This window comes from Rattus rattus, chromosome 5, assembly GCF_011064425.1.
Source record: "Rattus rattus isolate New Zealand chromosome 5, Rrattus_CSIRO_v1, whole genome shotgun sequence".
NCBI classification, from domain to species: Eukaryota; Metazoa; Chordata; class Mammalia; order Rodentia; family Muridae; genus Rattus; species Rattus rattus.
The window spans coordinates 46,450,117-46,472,446 of NC_046158.1; the positions used below are offsets into that span (position 1 = coordinate 46,450,117).

Sequence of the window (22,330 nt, forward strand, 5' to 3'; positions counted from 1 at the left end):
GTTAATGAAAGACAGCCTCACCCAACAGCCAGTCCATAGTCAGCCACCAGCCCAACCCTTAAGAAAGCTGCTGTGTCAGGCACTGCCTAGACTTGCAGAAATGCATCAAGACCCTGCTTCCCCTGAGAACCACAAGCTAACTTGAGAATTTGTCAATAAATAAATCTGTGTCATTTGAAACTACTGGCTTTCTGGTTGTTCTACCACATTTCTGTGACAAGAAATAAAGGATGCAGTACTCTCTCCGACCTCTTTGCAAATTCGAACACCCTTTTGAGACACTGAACAAATAGCCAAACCCTAATTGTCAACCTGTATGGCCAGGGCAGCCTGCTGAGAGGGACACTGGGTCATGAGCTTACTAGAGTCTGTGAGCGGGACTCTGCACACGGTATAGATATTATTCTTTAGCAGATGTCCAGAGGCATAAGGGAAATCTAGCCAGTTTCTGGGAAAGGTGCAAATTGAAAGCACGTACACCCTATCACCTGCAGTTATATCATAACTAGCACAATAATTTGTGGTGACATTCCTGATGGAAACATCAAGAGCAAGTCAGTTTCCTCCCACCTTTCCTGTTTACCAAAGTCATCTTTCCTTTTATTGAAAATATATTTTTCCTCACATAATATATCTGATTATTATTTCCCCTCCCTCTATTTCTCCCAGTTCCTCCCCTGCATCCCTTGATATCTGGATCTACTCCCTTTCTGCCTCTCATTAGGAAACTGGCTTCTAAGATATAATAATAAAATATAGTGAGATAAAACAAAAACTAACACACTGGAATAGGAGGAAACAAATAAACAGAAGGAAAAGAGCCCAAGAAAAGGAACAAAAAGCAGAGACCCACTCGTTCACACACTCGGGGATTCCATAAAAACTGGAAGCCATAATATATACCCAAAGGACCTGTAAGGTATAGAAAAAGAAAAATATGTAAATAAAATAGAGTCTCAACTGCCTTAGGAATGCTTCTCTTTGGCTCTTTTTCTTAGGTTTGTTTGTTTTCTCCTATTCCAGTTTGGTTCTGTTCTATCTGATTTTATTTTGTGATTATTTTTAGATGCCCATTTGTTTTCTAATGAGAGACAGAGAAGGAAAGGGTATGGATTTGGGCGAAGAGGGAGATGGAGAGAATCTGAGAGGAGTTGTGGGAGGTGAGGCTATAATCAGAACATACTGTATGAAAAAAAATCTATCTTAAACTTAAAAAATAGAAAAAATAAAAATAGAAAAAAAAACAAAAAGCATTGGGAGAAAAATGGGACAGGAACATAGAGTAACGTCAAGTTGCCCCCAAACCTAGAACCTTGGTTCCAGTCATGTTTATGTGAAACTCAGAAACTAAAGAAGACTTCAATGGGAATGTGAGTTTCTTAACCGGGGATCTCTTCACTATGCTGACGTAACCTGTCCAACTCCAGTCTCCTGATGGCTACCCAGTGCTGTAACCCCCAGCGATGAATGGCTTAGCCAGTGGAGAGAATCTTGTTGGTATGAGAGGGATGGTTCCTAAGACTGGCAAGTCACCTCTCCACTCTTGTAAACTCTCCTCTTTCATTGTTTGTGCTCTCTCTCCTACACTATTTACAGGGGCTTCAAACGAGCCTGGACCCCAGAGGCAGATGAACGGAGGTTGTGTCAGCAGGGTGGGTGCGGCTGAGATGCTGTGAGATCTGAAGTGTTTGAGGGGGCTTTTGGGACAAAGCTACTCTCAGACAGGTCACGAGTCAGAGAAAAGCTGCTCTGAGCCTTGCAAATGATTGCCACAACTCCATAGGCAATTAGAAACCTAGGGACTGACAACTGGGAAAGGTATTTTAAAAGCAACAATAAAATAAGTTACTGACTGCCAGCTCTGCCCATCATTTTGAGCCATGAAAACATAAGGCCAGTCATAGGCTTAAATTAATAGCCTAGCCTCTTGGCCCTGCGTGGTTGAGACTGAGAGTTCAGTTAGACCCTGCGAGGTGTTTCATAAATGACCTGCTTCCTGACAATCTTCTGGATACTTTGGTGTTAACAGTCTTCTAAGGTTGTTTGATACTAGCTCTGAGTGACTTGGAGCAGAAGAAATATAAATTTGATATTGCAGGAGGGACTACAGGAAATTTGCCTTCACTGGGGTTTGACCTACTGTGTTAGTTCCTGTCTTTGCTGCTGCAACAAGTTACCTAAAGGTAGCAGAAGGAAAGGGTTTGTCCTGCTCTATAGTTTGAAGTGTAGTACATCAAAGTGGGGAATGCAAGGCAGCTGGAGCTTGAGGACAGCTGGTCCTATTGCATCTGCAGACAGGTCCCAGAAAGATGAGTGTTAGTCCTCACTCGCTTTCTTGTTTTTATTGAAGGTCAGGAGCCCAGCTTATCTGATGCTGCTGTCTACATTTAGGGTAGGTTTCTCCACCTCAATTAACTCAACCTAGACACCCCCTCATGGACGTGCTCTGAGGTGAGCCTCTTAGGTGAGTCTAGATCCTATCAAGTTGTCAATTAAGGTAAACCATCGTACAGCTCCGTCTGGACCCAAGTGGGATGCTGCATACTTACTCACCTTCTCCCATCAGCTTGAGAATAAAAGACAGCTATGACTGTCACTGTTCACCCATCTCGTTTGCATAGATCCCAAAGGTCAGAGCAGCATAGAACACAGAAAATATAAGCCATGACTAGACTAGCAAGCTGGAAAAAAAAAAAATGTGAACTCCCACCATCATTCTGGGCATCCAGATCCTGAGGAACTCTACATAGCTTTTGAGCCTTCTCTCAAGGCTACACCTCAGGGCCTCAAAGTTCACTGAACTGGTTCTCACCATCTCCCACTGGCTCTTTTGACCCAGAGCTGTTCTTTGCTTTTTCAGGAAACAAACTGGATGAAAGTCCAGGGGCTGGAACTTCCTCCTTGGTGTGTTTGACAAGGACTGACGTACTCTAAGCCCTTTGAATCCCGGAAGTCCAGAACACACCCAACCTAATTGATTGCAGCGTCCAGCATGCTGGAGCGTAGGTAAAAGAAAAAGCAGACAACATTTCAACATGAGGGACCCACTGACGGACTGTTCGGTGAGTAACCCTGTATAGTGTGTGTGTACGAGGCTGGGGGAAGTGTATAGATTAGTGGATTTTTTTAACTGCAGAAACTGGAAGCAATCAGAAACCAGGCATGTTTAGATTTTTGGCTGTGGAACAAAAGTCTGTGGTTTTTCTTTGGTTAAAGCTTAAAATAGAGCTCTCTCGAAAATGTGACAGGCATAGCTGTCTTTCATTCTCAAACTGATGGGGAAAGATTTGGGCGAGTGTATAGCATCCTGCTTGGATCCAGACGGGGCTGTTTAGATGCAACATTAAAGCTTGCTTGACGAGGTGCCAACATCGTGTGTGGAGCAGTTTCAGAAGCTACTCCACCGGCCGTCCGCAGGGCCCTGGGCTCAGAGATGAAGTCAGGGAAGAAGGATCTGGCCCCCATCCCCTCACCCCACTCCTGCTTTTTAATCGAACAGTTTGAGAGTTTGATCCCAAGCCCTCAGGACACAGAACAGACTCACTCTGTCAGCCTGGTAGATGGTCCGCCTGTCCTGAGAACTTTCCCCCAAATGCTATGTTGATCAAAAGTCCAAAGACACAGCAAAGTCACTAATGTATTTTTAGTGGCAGAGATTTGACTTAGGAGACGAGATTCAAAGGAAAGAAAGGGACGGTAAATTTGTTTCAAAGCCAAAGTAATCAAGGATTTTCAATGTCTTACTTCAGTAATCAATGCTGTAAAACTAAACGTGGTGACCTCAGAAGCCAGGAATTCATCGTTCATATATTTTATTGAAACAAACAAACAAACAAACAAACAAACAAACAAACCCATGGAAAGGCAAATAAGAGAGATGTGTAAAGAAGCCATGGTCAGCAGAAGACTGCAGCTTCCTTGTTTATTCAAAGGGTGAGGAAACCAGGGACTTAGGAGAGATGGAATTCCAACTTCTATACAAGCCCAGCTCAAGAATTCCATGGCTGAAGTGAGGCAAATACATAACTGTCCAGCAGATTAATAAGTTAGTGTAGCATCAGCTCCATTAAATATAAAAGAGATTTGCCTAATGAAAACACAAATTCCACCACTACTTGAATGACGATATTGCGTGAACCCCTACCTCACTTTGGTACCCCAGCCTCAATCTCCTCGACATTGGGTGGTTTATGGGTAACATTTTAGAGAAATGTGTTTTTCTTTCTTTGTATTTGCATCCTATTACATTTTTAAATCCTCTCCTGTCTCACGTGGATACTTGTGATGTTTTCCCTGGTAACATTTTAGAGAAATGTGTTTTTCTTTCTTTGTATTTGCATCCTATTACATTTTTAAATCCTCTCCTGTCTCACGTGGATACTTGTGATGTTTTCCCTGGTACAGGTGACACCCAGATAAGTTGAGACAAAAACTTGGTACTGACAATTATTAAAAGAGAAAGTCAGTGCCAAGAGTGCAAGAGACAAAAGAGAGGGAAACAGGAGACAGGTCCAACTACCATTTGTGTGTGTGTGTGTGTGTGTGTGTGTGTGTGTGTGTGTGTGTGTGTGTGTGTGTGTGTGTACAGCAAAGCTTACTTCAGGTCAAGACCAGGGACAAACATGTTCTTTTGGGCTCCCAAAGACAATCTACCCCACACCCCCATGGCAGTTCAAAGCCTTCAATGCTCTACTTCTGGGGTGCTAGATAATTCCATATGCTATTCTGAGCACTACTCCGGGGCGTTTGTCCTTGTCCATGACTGGGGGTCATGTCTATGGGCCCATCACCACCAAAAGTATCCGGGAGTCAAGAGGAGGCGGATATCCCTTCAGCCTGAACTGCTAAACTCTCTAAACCCACAGAATATTTATTTATTTGCAATTGTTTCATCTTTATCAAGTGTTCAAGTTGACTTCCTGGTCTAATCCCAGCTTGTACTTGGGAAACAATGCTCTGCGGTTTAGGAACATGTTGTGGGGAAAAGGTGGGGGGGTGGGGGGAGGCACGGATTTCAGAGGAATGCTGCAGAAAACACTTAACACTTGATTTTCACTTAACGCTTTTAAAGAGAACCCAAAGCTTCCACTGTCTGCCAAACATCCTATCCCGTCAGGCCTAGCTTGGCATCAAACACGATGAAGCATCTTCATTAAGCTACAAATCTTAACTTGGTCCCCACCAGTGGATTCGTGTTTCAATATCAGTGGGTCAAGAGCAAGTTCAGGTTAAAAAACTGGGGCAGGGGTCTGCATTTATACTATTTCTCATCAAAATGTAGACTTTTCTCCAGCTAGGAGCACTCGGTGCCACTCGCAGTGTTAGGACCGTGTAAATGATGGAGGACACTTTGTTTTATAACAAGTGTTATTATAGATATCTTAGAGGATTGTTTATTCTCAGCCTTGTTTACATATTTTGGTAATTCTTAAGTCTTGTTATTTAACATATTAATATAGACATTCAGACTAAATCAAAAGCTCAATATATATATATGTGTGTGGGTGTGTGTGTGTGTGTGTGTGTGTGTGTGCGCGCGTGCACATACATATATCTCGATGTAGTTCATTTTTTTAATAATCCTAAGATATTTTGTTTCATACATTTAAAAACAGTGAAGTATATTTTACCACACTATGTAAACAGGCCTGGTACAAGAAATTTAAAACTACCTTTTGGGTCACGCTCCTGTGAGAAAATGAGCTACTATCTGGGCCCTTCGACCTCCAGGAAGGGAGTCTCAGGTCAAAGTCTACTTGCAAATGATTGTCCCTGAAGTAAGCTGACGAGTGTTAGACAATGTATACAGCTCTTAAACAACGGTGAGGGTGCTGGAGCTTGCTTCTTTAAGGTTTCTTTTTTGTTGTTGTTTTTAAGTTCTAGTTTTGGAAAGAAAAAGAATTGGCTTCAAGCCTCAGTGAGTTTATCATTAACACCTAAAAATATGCCTCGGGAAATCTTCCTCAACTCCATATTCAAGGATGTGGATAGCGTCAAATTCTTCCCAGAGGAAACGACTCAATTATGTTTAAAAAAAAAAAAAAAAACCACAAAAACAAATAAAAAACAAAAAACAAAAAAAAAAATCTTTCTTCCTCTGAAAGAAAAAGGTAGGAGCCAAGTGGAGAGAAAGTTACCAGCTATTTGCCTGTTCAGCCTGGGTCACCAGCTGTTGACTGGCACTGATGCGAAAGGGATGATGGGTGCTGTGGTCCATGACTCCTGAGAGCCTTGGCTGCACTGGGAGGAGGAAGGGGCAGATGGAGACTACATCGTACGTAGCATCTTCAGTGAGGTGTGTAAGACGCGTCCTACATTTCTTCTCCTCTGTTTTGTCAGTTGTAAAATGAGACAAAGAGACAGCAGATTGTACCGTTTCCCTCGTATTCTGTTCCTTACAAATTAAGCAATCCTACCGCAAAGCTTCAAATACTAAACGGATCTCTAATAAATCTAGGTAGCCCCTTGATTGGAGGGGTAGCGCTTAGAAATATCACCCTCAGTGAATGAGAATTCGCAGGAATCAGTAGCACGGGCGTGACATGGACAGGGCGCCAAACTGTGTACTCAGGAAGAGCCCCTGGGCCAAGTTGAGCAGCAGTGTTTTATGTCACAGTTCATCGTGTAGTCACCCCATAGGCTGATTTGCCTCGACTACCAAACTTGGCTTCCTTGTTGGACGAATTGTTTACTTGTTTGCTTTGTTATAGCGATACTTAAACAGAATTTGTTTACAAACGCACATCAGAAACATTTTCCCAGTGCTGAATGGCACAGGCCTGTGCAGAACAGTTATAAACATGAAGGAAGCATTTTTTTTTTAACAATTTATTTATTTTATCTACAGAAGTATACTGCAGCTGTCTTCCGACATGCCAGAAAAGGGCATCAGATTCCATTACAGACGGCTGTGAGCCGCCATGTGGTTGCTGGAAATTGAACTCAGGACCTCTTAACAGCTGAGCCATCTCTCCAGCCCCACATGAAGGAGGATGTTAAGGTCTCAGAAATGTCCTAAACAGCCTAGCTACTGACGAACTAATTATTTATAAAGGGCATTTAAAAAGAAACCCATGATATATTATCTTAGTAATTAATGGTCCAGGAGAGAAAGCATATGTTCAAAGAAACGCATACGGAGATATAAAATTAGCATTAAGCTCTTTCCTGGGGTGCACAGGTTGTAGGACTGAGATATCTGAAAGCCCAATAAGTAGGAAATGACCTCCCAAATTTACTTCCCACATGACTTTCACCAGATGAGTCCTTTTTTGCTTCTTGATGATAATGGAAAACCATCTGTAGCACTTACAGCAGGATCAGCTCTCTGAGGGTGTTTTGCTTGGCCATATTGATTAGCTACATGAAAACGTTTGGTTCTAAAGGATTACCTAGTTGATTTAATTACCTGACCATAATCTCATGAGGTCATATTTAGCTCTTTGAGCCTTAACTCTAAGTAAGGGATTTGGCTTCAGAGCTTTTCATACTGTGTCCCATCGAGTCCACTCAAAGTCCCCTCTGATGAGCGGAAGTGGGTAGGAAGGGGAAGTGAGGTAGGAACAGAGAAGCCAACACCATAGTGAAAAAATTTCACTGCCTCAGAGCAGATACAGTGTTACAGTCTCCTCTCTCTCTCTCTCTCTCTCTCTCTCTCTCTCTCTCCCTCCCTCCCTCCCTCCCTCCTTCCCTTTCTCTGTCACACACATTCGTACATGCACATTCATATACAGTCACACTCATACACATACACAGATATACTCATTCATACACACACACACACACGCACACACATGCATACACAGGCACACATACACACACACAACAAGATAGTAGTAACAGGATCTGCTTTAACGTTTAGTAAATCTCCTTTTAAAGTTTGTGTGTGTGTTCAAGTGTATGTTTTGTGTGTGTGTTGAGTAAATAATAAATAATAAAAGGCCCAGAACACTGATTCTAAACAAGGAATGAAGCTGACTATGTAGAAATGGTCTTAGTATCTCTTTTATTTATAGATGTCACTTTAATCTCAGTCTGCATCAGGGATGCTGGGGAGTTTCCAGCACAATGAACCTGAGGTCAAAGATAAAGATTCTACCCCATGCTGTTATAAACAGAATATTCTTTATCTGATCACTAAATTACAATGAACAATAAGATGTGTTGCCTGGACTTAGTGGAGTTCAGGAAATGGTTTACTTGAGGCATGAATCCTGTCAACCTGTGACCTGACCAGAGTGGCTGAGTAGGCAGAACCATTGACCATTTCTCTTTCTGGAACAACTTTGCCCATTTAACACTTTGTCCCAATACAAATACTTTCTAGGAACAAATAGGGAATATTTATCTATTAAATGACAAAGGTTCACCATCTATATCCTACAGCTGCCATTCCAAGTGTCAAAGAAGCCATAAACTGTGCTTTGCTTGAGAAGGCCCTTTCTGTAACAGATGAGTTAGGGGCTGGAGAGATGGCTCAGAGAGATAAAGAGCACAGCTGCTCTTCCAGAGGACCTGGGTTAGGTCCCGTCACCTTCACGGTGACTCACAACTGTCCGTAACTCCACTTCCAGGAGATCCAACACCCTATTCTACCTCCCCAGTCACCAGGCATGCATGTGGTACATAGACAGGCAAAACACTCATACTTTTAAAATAATACAATAAATAAATCTAAGGAAAATGTTTTTGAAGAGATAAGGTAACAGATAACTACCTACTTTGCCACTTCTCCACCACTGAAACTGAAGGCAACTGAGTTCTTTTTTTTTTTTTAATGATTTATCTACTTATGTACATTGTCTACACTGTCATTGTCTTCAGACACACCGGAAGAGGGCATCAGATCTCATTACCGATGGTTGTGAGCCACCATGTGGTTGCTGGGAACTCAGGACCTCTAAGAAAAGCAGTCAGTGCTCTTAACCTCTGAGCCATCTCTCCAGCCTGACGACTGAGTTCTTAAACGTTCAGAAAGTCTGGTCTCCCATAACTTGTCCCAAGAAGACTGCATTAAAAGGTGACTTAATAGCCCAGCATACAGAAAAACTTTCAGTAATCTACTTATTCAGATTAAGTCATTAAGACGTTCTTTCCAGGTCTCTGTCCTGGTTGGGCTTTCCACAGTTCCCCTCTCCTCCCCAAGGCTATTGTGTGAAGGCAGTGGTCAGGTGATGGTAGTCTGAAGCATCCTGTCCTTCGGGCAGTTCATTCCTTCTACTCCCAGTTCTCTGATGGGTGGGGCTCTCCTCACACTCTGGCTGACTGAAAGTTCAGGCCCCTCCCCCAACCCTGCATCCTGTTAAGTCTCTCAGCTCCAGCTGCAGCCTCATGCTTACCTGAGAGCAGAAAACCTCGCTATGTGAGTGGGCCGCCAGATCCACCTTGCCCAAGGACCCTGGTTTCCTTTTGAGCCTTTATTTCTGTTTTGCTATAAGCAGGTGGAGAAATAAATATATATAGCTTAATATGAGAAAATATTTCTAAATAAATCAAATAAGAAGGCCCTAGTTCCTATAGAGAGCTTCATAAAGTTTTATTGACATGAATTAAGATTTAAACAAATGAAAATGTCTTCACTGCGTTCTTGAATGGGAAATCTAAACACCATTTTAAAAAAGTTAATTTCCTCTGTTTTATACACAAACACATAATACAGTTATGAATAGGATTCTGACAGGGATGTTAAAAATAAAAATTAAAAAAAAAGCACTCCAAAACCTCATAATTAGATAAATGTTCACATGGAAGAATAAATGTCTAAGAAATGCCAAAGAAATTATGAAAATTAAAAAATAATTGCCCAGGAAGAGCAGATTAAAAGTTTAATGTCTCTATAACTTAAGAGTATGCAGTACGAGTCATTATTTCTTGTGCGACGGTGATATTTTGGGAAACATAAAACATTCATAATTCACAAAAAGCTAAGATTGCATCTGAGTTAAAAGCCACAAATTTGAAACCCTAAATAAAAACGTCTATAAACAAAAGCCATCGTGGGACCAGCCAGATGGTTCAGAAGGCCCAGATGCCTGCCACGCTGTACAAAGCCGGTAGCCTGAGTCCCCAAATACACGCATGCATGGACTCACAAACACACAATACACACACAAATAATAATTAATAATAGTAATATCGAATTTTAAATACCATTTTATTCCCTTCACACATACAGTGAGTCTGAAAGTAGAGAGTTAGAGGCTTGTATGTTGGCTTCCATATTGCTAGCATCCCTGACTCCTCATCTCTTTTAGCTTTATCTCAACTCATAGACTCCAGAGTCAAGCATAGCAATGCCTATTGCTCCAAAGTCCAGGAGGCAAAAGAAGAGAAAGAGGGTTCCTTCGCTGAAAGAATTCACCCATTCTGACACACCTACAATAGCGTTCAACCACACGCAAGTGAAGGCCGAGACTAGCCTCGTCCCAGGGTCTGTGTACTGCTGGAAACGATGCGTTGTATCCTGGCACTGAGGTGCTGTGTGGGACGCTCCAGTACTACAGAGAAAAAAATAATCAAAGGATCGTGGACGAACTTAGTGAATTAGGGAAATTAAGTCCCATGAGTAAGCAATTCTTTCCTGTAGGGCTTCTCACAATGTTCCAGGCGCCAAAATTTTCCCAGCATGTGTGGAAGGGAAGAACATCTTTATAGTCTCATGTCCAGAGAATGAGATTTAGTTTTGCCAATAATAAAATCCAGAAAGCGAGGTTCTTATGACTTTTAGCAGAGACATGACAAAAGCTACAAACTGAACCCCACCCCCCCCCCTGTCACTGGCTTGCTTACACTGTAGGAGTTTTTAATTAATTTGTAAATTGCTTCTCTCTCTCTCTCTCTCTCTCTCTCTCTCTCTCTCTCTCTCTCTCTCTCTCTCCTCTGACCTGGGCCACATTTGCATGGACATCTTGTGGGCCAAGACGGAGGTGGCAGCAGCATCTCTGAGCTGTTTTCACCCCGGCCTGTATACCTGCTCCAATGTACTAACCTGCCCTCTAGCCACACCCCATGCACAACTATGCAGATGTCTGGTTAATGCCTGCAGGCACGGGAGCCTCCTGAGAGGCTTCAGTAGCCAACACCCAGCTTGTAAATTTCTGTACTTAATGTGTTCCGGAAGTTTCAATATAGCCGCTTGTGTACTACAGGGTAAGAATTTGTTACAAGTATTTCTTACCCTAAATGCTTAAAACCAGAAATGTCCCAAATTATTTCTTCTTCTTCTTCTTCTTCTTCTTTTTCTTCTTCTTCTTCTTCTTCTTCTTCTTCTTCTTCTTCTTCTTCTTCTTCTTCTTCTTCTTCTTCTTCTTCTTCTTCTTCTTCTCCTTCTCCTTCTCCTTCTCCTTCTCCTTCTCCTTCTCCTTCTCCTTCTCTTTCTCCTTCTCCTTCTCCTTCTCCTTCTCCTTCTCTTTCTCCTTCTCCTTCTTCTTCTTCTCTTCCTCCCTCCTCCTCTTCCTCCTCCCCTCCTCTCCTCCTCCCTCCTCTCCCTCCCTCCTCTCCTCCTCCCTCCTCTCCCTCCCCCCCCCTCCTCCCCTCCTCTCCCTCGTCCGTCCCCCCTTCTCCTCCCCTCCTCTACTTCCTTTCCTCCTCCCCTCCTCCCCTTCTCTTCTTCTTCAGATTTTGGAGTTTGTGGGCATATAATAAGACATCTTGGGGATAGGACACAGGTTTAAACATGAAATTCATTTGTATTCACTATAGCTCTATACACAAAGCACTAAGATGATCTCACACAGTATTTTTAGCCTGCCTGTGTTTTGACTGAGACTCGTCACTTAAAACCAAGTGTGAAATTTCTGTTTATGGTATGAAATCAGAACTCAAAAAGTTTTGGATTTTTAGGTGCTTTCAATTTCAGACTTTTGTGGACAACCTGCACTGTGAGTCTATCATGTTCATAGAATGGTGGGCTTCTGAAAAATGGCGGTGTGGGATATTCTGTAGAGTATGCGTTAGGCCTTCCTGGACCAGAAAACCAAATTCCAAGTGCCACTGTTGCTGGGTTATTTACGTCCCAGGAGTAAGCAATTCTTCCCTGTAGGGCTTCTCACAATGTATTGGACCTAGGACAGTAGGTGACTTAAATGAGGATGGCCTCGCAGGCTCATATTTGAATGTTTGAGTCCCAGTTGGTAGAGTATTTGGTATTTAAAAGGGATTGGGAGATTTGGCCTTGAGGAGGGGGTATGTTACTGGGGTGGGCTTCAGGTCCAGTCTCTCTCTCTTCCCCTCCCCCTTCCTCCCTCCCTCTCCCTCCCTCTCTCCTTCCCTCCCTCTCCCTCCCTCTCTCCTTCCCTCCCTCCTAACTGTCAATCAGATGCAAGCTCTCAGCCGGCTATCACTCCAGAGCTATGCCTGCCTGCCTCCTGTCATGACTCCCTCTCTGAAACCATAAGCAAGCTCCCAATTAAGTGATTTCTCCTTTCTCAGTTGCCTAGGTCATGGTCTTTCTTCACAGCAATGCAACAGTAACTAAGATAGACAGAGACAGACAGGCCAGCTTTAGAATTTTTTTTGGAAATTTTTCCTTGATTTTCTTTTTTTAGATCCAGTCAGAGGAGACAATATTTAGTTAAGAAGTCATCCAAAGACGTTCATGTCCCTTGGTTGTGTAGTCCTTTACGATTGGCAGTGATCGCTACAGCAGCATTCTGGGTTACGGGTAATCCATCTGTGGAGGTGCTCAGAATTTTCCTGTTATTTTTTTCCCCCAGTACAATAAAGTCTACAAGAGCCTGAAGGAGTTTGCTCAAAATGGAGACAATTTCTGCAAGCAGATCACATCCGTTCTTCAGCAAAGGTACGGAATGCTCGTTTGCAACAAGTAATTCTCCCTCCATAGCTGCAGCACGCAACGAGGCCAGAGGGATGATTGGAAGCCACGCTGCGTTCCAGAACATGGTGTTACAGTCTGGGGCTTGAGAGAGTGGGTTGAAGAATGATCCTCCTCTATGGCACATTTCTCAACTGGGGCCATAAAAGTCAAGAAACCACACAAGGGACTTCTGCTTAGAAAGGCTCCGTCAAGCCTCTCATTCTCCAGCTGAGTTTCTCGCCCTTCCGGGAGCCCCCTTCCATCTGACGTACACACTCATCACTGTGCTGATCACAGTCGTTAGTTTATGGTTTCCCCTCCACTACAAGGACAGGAGTAGTGTCTTACCCATGGTATGAGAACTTCTTAGAGCCTGGTCTTTGTTCTTTTTGATCGATTTCTGACAAATGAATAGATTGATACATGGATGAGAAGCCACCAATTTCAATATCTATCTCCTTTTAATTCTAAGTGTGGCTATGAATTAAGCTGTCCACTGTGCTGGAGTGAACACATTTAGCTCGGGTAATCTAGGAGGGGAAAATCTGCCTAGAATTAAAGAGCCTGAGAAAGGAATTGGCTTATAAGGGAGCACTTAGGCCTTTGCTCTACAATAAACATCTCTATGATAAATATTCTAAAGCTGCTGTTTAAGAGAAATTGCTGTTTTGAAAGGAAATATTTTCAACTTTAAAATATTGTAGGACTGGCAATGTAGCTCTATAACATGCTTCTATAACATGTGCAAGACCATGATTCAGTCCTCAAAGTACCATGTGCACACATGTATGTGTGTCCATAGGAACACATGCCAACACACATGCATGCATGCACACACATGCATTTACATATGTGCCATACAGAAAAGATATCATGAGGTAAGAGTATTCTTCATTAGCAAGTCCAGACCAAAGGAGAACTTTAGCTTTATCAGAACAATGAATGGGAGAGCTCAAACAGGCTCTATATAAAGAAAGATTGCAAGTTTGTCAAATGGAATAAAAAAAAAGAAAAGAAAAGTTTATGTGAGAGATGCTTCCATTCTAATGATCAAACAAACCGTCTTGATTTCCTGAAAAAGAAAAGGGTGGGGGTATCTGGGACAGTATTTCCTCTATAAGGAAACATTTCACTAGATCTCAAAGGACATTATTTTTAGATGAGACCTGTTAACGATTCTATAAATCCAATGCCCTCTTAAATAAAAGAAAGTCTCTTCTCTCTGAAAAGCAGGAAGAATCTACATACTGACTGAGCATGCAGATGACCCAGAGAGCAGTCATCTGGTCTTGGTTATTTGGTGCTTAAGAGCTCAAAATTAGGGCCAGGTAGACAGCTATGAGGACAGAATGCAGAGGATAAAAGCGACCACAGCTAGAGCAGGCTGGAGCATGAGCAGCAGGACTCACAGTGCCCACCCCCTCGCTGCCCTCTGTTTTCCCTCATCCAGATGTTCACCTTCTGCTTCGCTTTCTTCTGCAGCCAGAGCCTTGGCTTCTTACCTGTGTTTCTCCCAAAGTCCCTTACTGAGACCAGCATCCTCCCTCTTAATGTGGGAAAGCTCCCATCTCCGCATTCTCAACGGGTGCCCAGGAGGAAGGAACTCTTGGGTAATAAAGGGATCTCCCTTTGTGGTTTTACTGCCTTGAGGAGCAGATTTAGAATCTGAAAGTCTATAGGTTGCTGCAGGTCAGTAAAATTGCAAGCATGTTTCTGAGTTAAATGCAAAGAATGGATATAATGCTTTAATAAGATCCTGACCTTGAACAATACTGAGCAGCCAGTCATTCGCGTGACAGACATTTTATGAGCCTGGAGCGGCCGAATCATTTTCCCTCCACCAAGATGCCAGTGCTGAGGTACATTCTATTGGCTCCTGATAGATGTCCCTTTGAAGTGACCCTCCTACTTAAGATGCCCAGATTCCCAGGCTTGCTCAGCTGCTTGATGATGCAGTTAACCTGAGGGTTGTATATCCAGGGAATGGTTTTCTGTGGACAGTCGCACTTTATTAATATATGGATATTTTCCTTTTTACATCCTTGTGAGTGAGTCAGTTAGCAAAGACAGATGCCGTTTTGTCCCTTGGATTCGGCCAAGTCTCTCCTTCAAGAGTGATGTGACTTGGAGGTCACTGCTTTATATTACTGTGCTTGAACTGATGCCACAAAACTAACCCACAAAGATGAGCGATTGCACCTGTGTGTGCACCTGGCACACACCCCCTGAAGATTGCACCTGTGTGTGCACCTGGCACACCCACCCCCCTCTTACTCTCCTCCTTTTATGACTCCAGAACTCATTTCCCTATGCACATAGGACACAAAAGGCCGGCTCTTGTTTAATGCAATGGTGCTTACCTACAATCCTAGCACTTGAGAGACTGAGGCAGGAGGACTACAAAGTTGAGGCCAGCCCAGGCTATATAGTGAGGTTGTATCTCAAGCAAAATAAACAAAACATCACACTAGAGCTGGTCCCATGGCTCAGCAGGTAAAGATGCTCGATGCCACCTGACAAGTGGAGCCCAGAGTCCAGATGGCAGAAGGAGAGAATTGGCTTTGGAAAGATGTCCTCTGACCTACACATACACTGTGGCACACTCGAGTGTACACACACACACACACACACACACACACACACACACACACACACACACACACGAGGGGGTGTTGGGTGGCAAAATAAGCAACCTTGAAAAGCAAAGGAAGGATATTTATTCAGTGTAGCACATTGGGAAGAGCAAATACAAACAAGGACCCCCAGGACCCACAAGGCCACCGCCCAGGTGACCCACTTGAAGTTGAGGTTAAAGTACAGGGCGAGAGGTATGCGTAACTAAGCAGTACTGGTCAAGGTGCAGTCGTGCCCATCGCTGGCCCGTCACTGCCTCAGCCGTAGTCAGTTCTGGAAGGTGGCCTTACAAACGGAATTGTCTGAACTGAAAATCCATTTCTAAGGGACAGTCACCTCTTCTGGTTGGTACCAGGCTCACAGCCCTTTCTTTTTCCCAGCCTCAGGCTGTAGTGGTAAAAATAAAAAGCCAAGGGATGGTTCCTGCTCGCACCCTTGTGCTTGCGTCCTTGCTAGTTCCAGCTCCAGCGGGCCACTGGAGCGAGCACTGATTTATCTCTGGTTAGTATCTCTCCCAGTGGCTCTCTGCTAGCCTCGACCTCTCTGGTACCAGCTACCAGGTAAAATCAGGGCTCCACAAGTCCAGCAAGGGCTGGCCTATCATGGCTCCCAATCACAGACTCTGCTCATACTCTCAACAACCCAGTGAAATTATAATTCAACAAACTGTAACCCAACAATCAGATTTATGTTAAATTCTCAATCCACGATACAGCTACACAATAAAACTGCAACCAATTGATAAGGATATAAACCTCCCACCTAGATAAGATAAATTTGCCTACAGAAATCCATCCCAACTACCTTGGCAATTCAAGACCACCCAGATCTGGGTCATCCTTCTCCATCTCCATCTTGATTCTCCTTCCTTCTCCTTCTCTCCAGTCTTACAAAAGCTTTTTCCCCCACCTTATTTTTTACTATCCAATCATGGCCTTGACTTAACTGGTGCCAGCCCTCACCTGCATATTGACATCAACCTACATAAGGCTCTAGGGGAAATTCTAATTTCTTGAGGTTCGTTGTTTGAGTAGTCTAGTAGCTAAAGAGGGGTACAAGCATCTCTCCATGAATGTCTTCCTTCAGCATCAAGGCCAGTGACACATTGAATTTGCTTTAGATATCGGTGGAGAGGCCTCAGCGCTCTTGGCATGAGTATAGCAGACATACAAAACCAGGGTGAGAGGGACCAAGAGGTAACCAGGCAAATCCAGTGACCAACCTAATGGCAGAAATCATGGCAGCTGGTAAATATTGGCAGATTGGATGGATAACTATGTAAAAGATCAGTGATTTTTTTATTGACATAGTTACATTACCAGAGTAAGGATTTCCGTGTCCATGGAGACTTAAATTTCCAGACGCCTTGCCTGGGAGTCTGTGTAGATGCCTGTCTGGTCTGCTCAGTAGAGTTTTCATTCACTTGGTTGAAGGAAGGCTGTCACAGTAGGGGTGGGCTTTGAGACTCTCCTAGCTACAGGGAAACCAGTCTTCTCCTGTTTGCCTTTGGAACAAAATGTAGAACTCTCAGTTCCTCCAGAGCCATACCTGCCTAGACACTGCCATGCTCCTACCTTGATGATAATGAACTGAACCTCTGAAACTGTAAGCCAGCCCCAATTAAATGTTGTCCTTTATAAGAGTTGCCTTAGTCATGGTGCCTGTTCACAGCAGTAAAACCCTAACTAAGACACTGGCCCTACCTATTAACTTTTAAGTTGGAGCATAATAATTGCACATATTTATATGTACAACATGATAATTTGACATTATGTTTATCGTATGTAATAAATAGGGATATTTAGCATTTGCCTAATATCATATGCTCACCATTTCCTTATGGGGAAAGCTTTTGAAACCTTCCCTTCTAGCTATTTTAGATGCACCCAGTTGCCTACCATCACTCTAGCGTGCAGCAAAACACCCACAGCTATTTTTCCTGCCTCTCACATCTGTGTCTTTATTTGTCACTCCACATTCTCCTACTTTGCCTTCGTTACCATCTTTGGTAACTTTTGAGAAATAGGTAGAACTTATTTGAGACTGAACCTTGCTGTTTATATGACCCAGTCTGGACTGTAACTCACGGTATAGACCAGGTTAGCCTTGAACTCTTGATTCTCTTGACTTTGTCTTTACAGAGCAGGGTGTATGGGCATGCACCAGGACACACAGCCTCTGGTAATTTTATGTACAACTTATTTGTAAGATGAGCTGTGGCTACCTCTCTAAAGGAAAGGAGATAAGGCTTGAATGGAAACCATCCATATACCCAAGCCCATCTGGGAGCTGGTTCTGGTGCAAACTTAGGGACAACAGAGAGTGAGAAAGCACAGTCTATTGAGATTACTAAAATCCTTAATTCGTAGTGAGGGCTCTTGCTTCCTTCAGGAAGATCTTCCTTCCATTTTAACTAACTCTTCAAGACACCAAGGAAGCTAGAGGATTTTAAACAATTATTCTGTATAAATTTATTAAGCAGGGTCCTCTGAAATGAACACGGCCACTTTTTCTTACAGAGTTACGTGTACTTCCTCAAAACTAAGTCGGAAACCACGGATTTTACATGCCTTCTCTGCTTCGAAGGATGATTTATTGTAAGATCTAGGTCAAACACAAGTTCTTTGACTTCTTGGTTGGTTTTCATTATTACTAATAAAAATATATTGACCTGCCTTGCTTACTGAGAGGAAACTAAAATGTAAGTGGGTTGAAAGTTAATGTGTCATTTCCCTTGCTCAGAATCTTCAACACTCACTGGGCTATTCTGAGCTAAAGCTACCCACCAGAAGGTATACACATGCTCCTTATCAATTCCGCACATGAAAAGACCATTGTTTGGACAAGACAGCTTCCTTCATGTTGGAAATAGTGTCTATAGAGTGGAAGGAAACAGTGAGAGACGATGAGATTAAGCACAATGTGCTTCCTGTCTTCTTCCTGATTTATCAAGGGAAAAAAAAATCCATGACAATTTGAGATCATCTCTCTCCCTCCAGATTCCTATTACACATGTGGTGCTTTTTTGAGTGGGGAACGTGATAAAGCTGCTCCCTTCAAGAGAGTGATATGACGCCAACTCTGTGCTGGCTTAAGGAAATGCCAAGGTCCAGTCTGTTCAGCAGGTAGCCTGCCTGAAAGGATTGAAAGATATCCTTCAGGATGCCTGCATATATTCACACACACACACACACACACACACACACACACACACACACTCACATATACACATATCACACATATATACACATATACATCATATACTATATGGATACCTACATATACACATATAGACATAACACACAATACACACATATGTATCATACACTACACACACACACACACACACACACACACACACCACAGTGAATCACAACAACACAATTAGTGTTGAAGTAAGCAGTGCTACACGTTTTAACATGCACTTTGGTCTGACTTTCCTTTCGAGAAGGCAGAACAGTGTCATTAAGCAGGTAGTACTCTCAATAGACTGCCCAGCTTTGGAAACGAGCTCTGTCACCTCCTTCTCCCCTGTCCTCAGTAAAGCAGCCAACACAAGTTCTTTGACTTCTTGGTTGGTTTTCATTATTACTAATAATGGGTGTGGTGTTCCCTCCTGGAAATTGGAAGCCAAATCATGTCTACCTTATGCAAGTCATTGTAGGTTCGACACAAGTAAAATATGAGCCCGCGAGATGACTCGGCAGGTAAAGGGCTTGCTGTCAAGTCCGACAACCTGAGTTGGCTCCACAGACCCACGTGGGAAAAGACAGAACCAACTCTGTCAAGTTGTCCTCTGACCTCCAAACCTGCACTGTGGTCATCCTGTCCTCTCCACCCCAAGCCGGCTCCTCTCACTCCCCACCCACTAAACAAAGTTAATAAAAATGTTTTTTTTTTTTAAAGGAGAGAGCCAAAACGTTTGCAGTGTGCATGGTATAAGGGCCCAATAAAGTTAGACATTGCTATTTTGCATCCAGACAGAGCACAGGTCAAGTATCTCCATAGCCACAAAGAGGATGAAGTTCACTGCACAGAGGGCGTTGTTTTGATGTCTTCATGTGTGGGTGACAGAACTTTTAATCTGGAAATTTACAAGTCTGCCCTGACACTGAGATTCATGCAAGAAATTCTGACTTGGCAAGTGGATCTTCTTCGATGCATGTCTACCTTCCTGAGAGCAAACCTGACCTGTGGCAACTTGGTTCCTACCTATAATCCCAGGGCTCAGGAGATGGAGGCAGCACCAGGAATTCAAAGTTACCCTGTGCTATGTGTTCAAATTCAAGGTCAACCTGAGGTCTTGGAGATGGGGTAGGGAAAGAAGAGAGAGAATGCCTATGAGTGGGTGTTCAAGAGCAGAGATGGCCAAACTCAGAAAAGTTCCAAATCATCTGAAAGCAAGCAAAGAGCCTGCTCCAGACACCAAAACCCCACCTTCTTTCTCCTATGAATCTAACGAAGCTACCAATGTTAAGGAAAGCATTATCTCCCTGTGGTAGTTGTCTCTCTTTCACTCAGCCTCTGAGACTCTTAGGAGAGCCTATAAGAACACTCTGGAAATGAATTGTTCCTACCAGCATCGTCCTCTTGGCCTAGGAGCCCTTACAGGGAGACAATGGCTCAGAGGACTACTCTCTTCTCTCTGGGCTATTTCCTTTAGATATCTCAAGATCCTTCGGATCCTCCACCTCCTCCTCAAAGAATTAAATTTTTCTGTTTGTTTTGTGCCCTCACCATGAGCCAAGAACGATGCATTCCTCAAGTTTAATGCTCTTTATGGATGGCTCAGTGTGTAAAAGCACTCACCACTAAACTTGATGACCTGAATTTGATTTCCAGGCTTTAGCAGTGGAAGGAGAGAGTGGTTCCTCAGATGTCCTCTGACCTCTGAGTGTATACTGTACCATCTTTGCACATGTGTGCAAACAATTAACTTTTTAAAAAATTTAAAGGGGATAGAGTCATCTTTTCAAAAGAAAGAACAGAGAGTGGGGGAATAAGGGAGAGAAGGGATATGTGTGAGGTGAATGGGAGCATGGACTCATTGCAGTCACAGATGGACCTAGCACATGGCAAAATCATTTGAAGAAGAGAGCAATTTGATCTCTCCAGGACCCAATGGCTTCCTGCTATCTTGTCCTGCATAGAAAGCAACGGATGACCACCGCTGCAGCTTTCTATAATTCTACTCCTTAAGCCCAGCCTGTGCATACAGTCTGCTACTTGGGAGATTAAGGATCACCTAAAGCTACTATGTGGTTGATTCAATCATACTTATCTTATTCTCAGCTTCTATTTAGGGCTTAGAGCTAATGGGATGATTGTCCACTGTATGCCTTACCAGCTGGGTCAATCTTCTAGGCTTATCCTAGCAAAGCGTCACATCCTGGGTGGCTTGAATGACAAGACTTCCTATATAATCATTCAGGAGACCAGCAGTCTGATGAGATTAAGGTTGTCAGCCTGTTGATTTCTTCCATGGACAGACTTGGGGATGCTGTCTTGTGTTCCCTCCTAGCTTCTGGGAGTTTGCTGACAATACTTTTGGCCTATAGATCTCCCTCTGGTCCCTGATTTCACGTTGATAGGCTCTTTTCCCATGCACATGTCTATCTCTGTGTCCAATGCTCCCCCATTTATAAGGACACATCAAATTGTGTTTGGGCCTCATCTGAACTTAATCATAATCTTTATAGAATCTAGTTCCAAATAAGATTCCTATCTCCTGCATGTGGTGGTCAATATTGATTGTCAACTTGGCAGAATCTAAAATCACATAGACAATGTACCTCTGGGTATGACTTTGGAGGTGTTTTCAGAGGGTTTCCTGGGGTTAACTGAGATGAGAAGACCAAGGAATGCTGTAGTCTCATGGGCTAGAGTTCTAGAGCAAATAGGATCCCTCATGAGCAGAGCACCAGCCTTCGCTCTACTTGCTTCGTGACTGCAGATGCAGTGTGGCCTCCACAGCATGTCCCCACCACAGTGGACAGTACCCTCAAGCCATAAGCTAAAATCAAGTCTTCTCTGCTGACATCGAACTGCTCACGTCTTTTGTTATTGCAATGATAAAAGTAACTAATACACGGGGGTTCTGCATACAACATCTATGAAGGCAGCACAATCCATCCCAGACCTTTTGTATGTGTGTCAGAGTGCCTATGTGTGTGTGTGTGTGTGTGTGTGTGTGCGTGCATGTGTGTGTGTGTCTGTGTGTGTGTCTGTGTGTGTGTGTGTGTGTGTGTGTGTCTGAGTATATGTACATGTGTGAGTATATCTATCTGCCTGTGTGTGTGCCTGTGTGTCTCTGGGCGTCTATGTGTCTATGTGTCTGTATGTCTCTGTCTGTATGTGTTCGTCTTCATTCTGACCAGTATATCCTATTTAACAACAAGCCTTTTGCTTATAGGGCCAACCTGGAGATCAGCTACGCCAAAGGGCTTCAGAAACTGGCAGTCAAGCTCAGCAAAGCACTACAGAGCACAAAGAAAAAGTAAGTACCATTACAAAGGTAAGGCAAAAACCCTGCAAAAAAAATTTAAAAATAAAAAATGCTCACTCATAGTTTTCTCCCCCACACTTGGCAGGTACAGTCTCACCAAGCATGGCTTCCGGATCTCGGGGATTTATTTTGGGCCAGGCACTGCCTCAAATGCTTAGTGGATGCTCCTATTTAATCCTCATAACAACCCTTGAAAGCTCTCCTATCCATCCCTTCTTACAGATGAGAACTCCAGGCTGAACAATTGAAATAAAACTCCCCAACCATGCAGTTAATAGGCTGCCTAGCTAGACTCATCTTGGGCCTTTATGACTCCTGGGCCCCCAGTTGGATTGGTCGTGCTATTTCATCTCGGAAGCAGTGTTGAGCCAGAAGAT

General features: G+C 43.3%; 1 protein-coding gene across 1 annotated transcript in view; it reads left to right on the forward strand.

Moving 5' to 3' along the window:
• Positions 1–2,929: 2,929 nt before the first annotated feature.
• Positions 2,930–22,330, forward strand: part of Nostrin (nitric oxide synthase trafficking) — a 57,797-nt gene continuing 38,396 nt past the window's right edge. Inside the window, exons 1-3 of the mRNA XM_032903426.1 lie at positions 2,930–3,062; positions 12,714–12,799; positions 21,861–21,944. Coding sequence (XP_032759317.1) covers positions 3,036–3,062; positions 12,714–12,799; positions 21,861–21,944 — 197 coding nt within the window. The 5' untranslated portion in view covers positions 2,930–3,035. The remainder of the gene's footprint in view (positions 3,063–12,713; positions 12,800–21,860; positions 21,945–22,330) is intronic.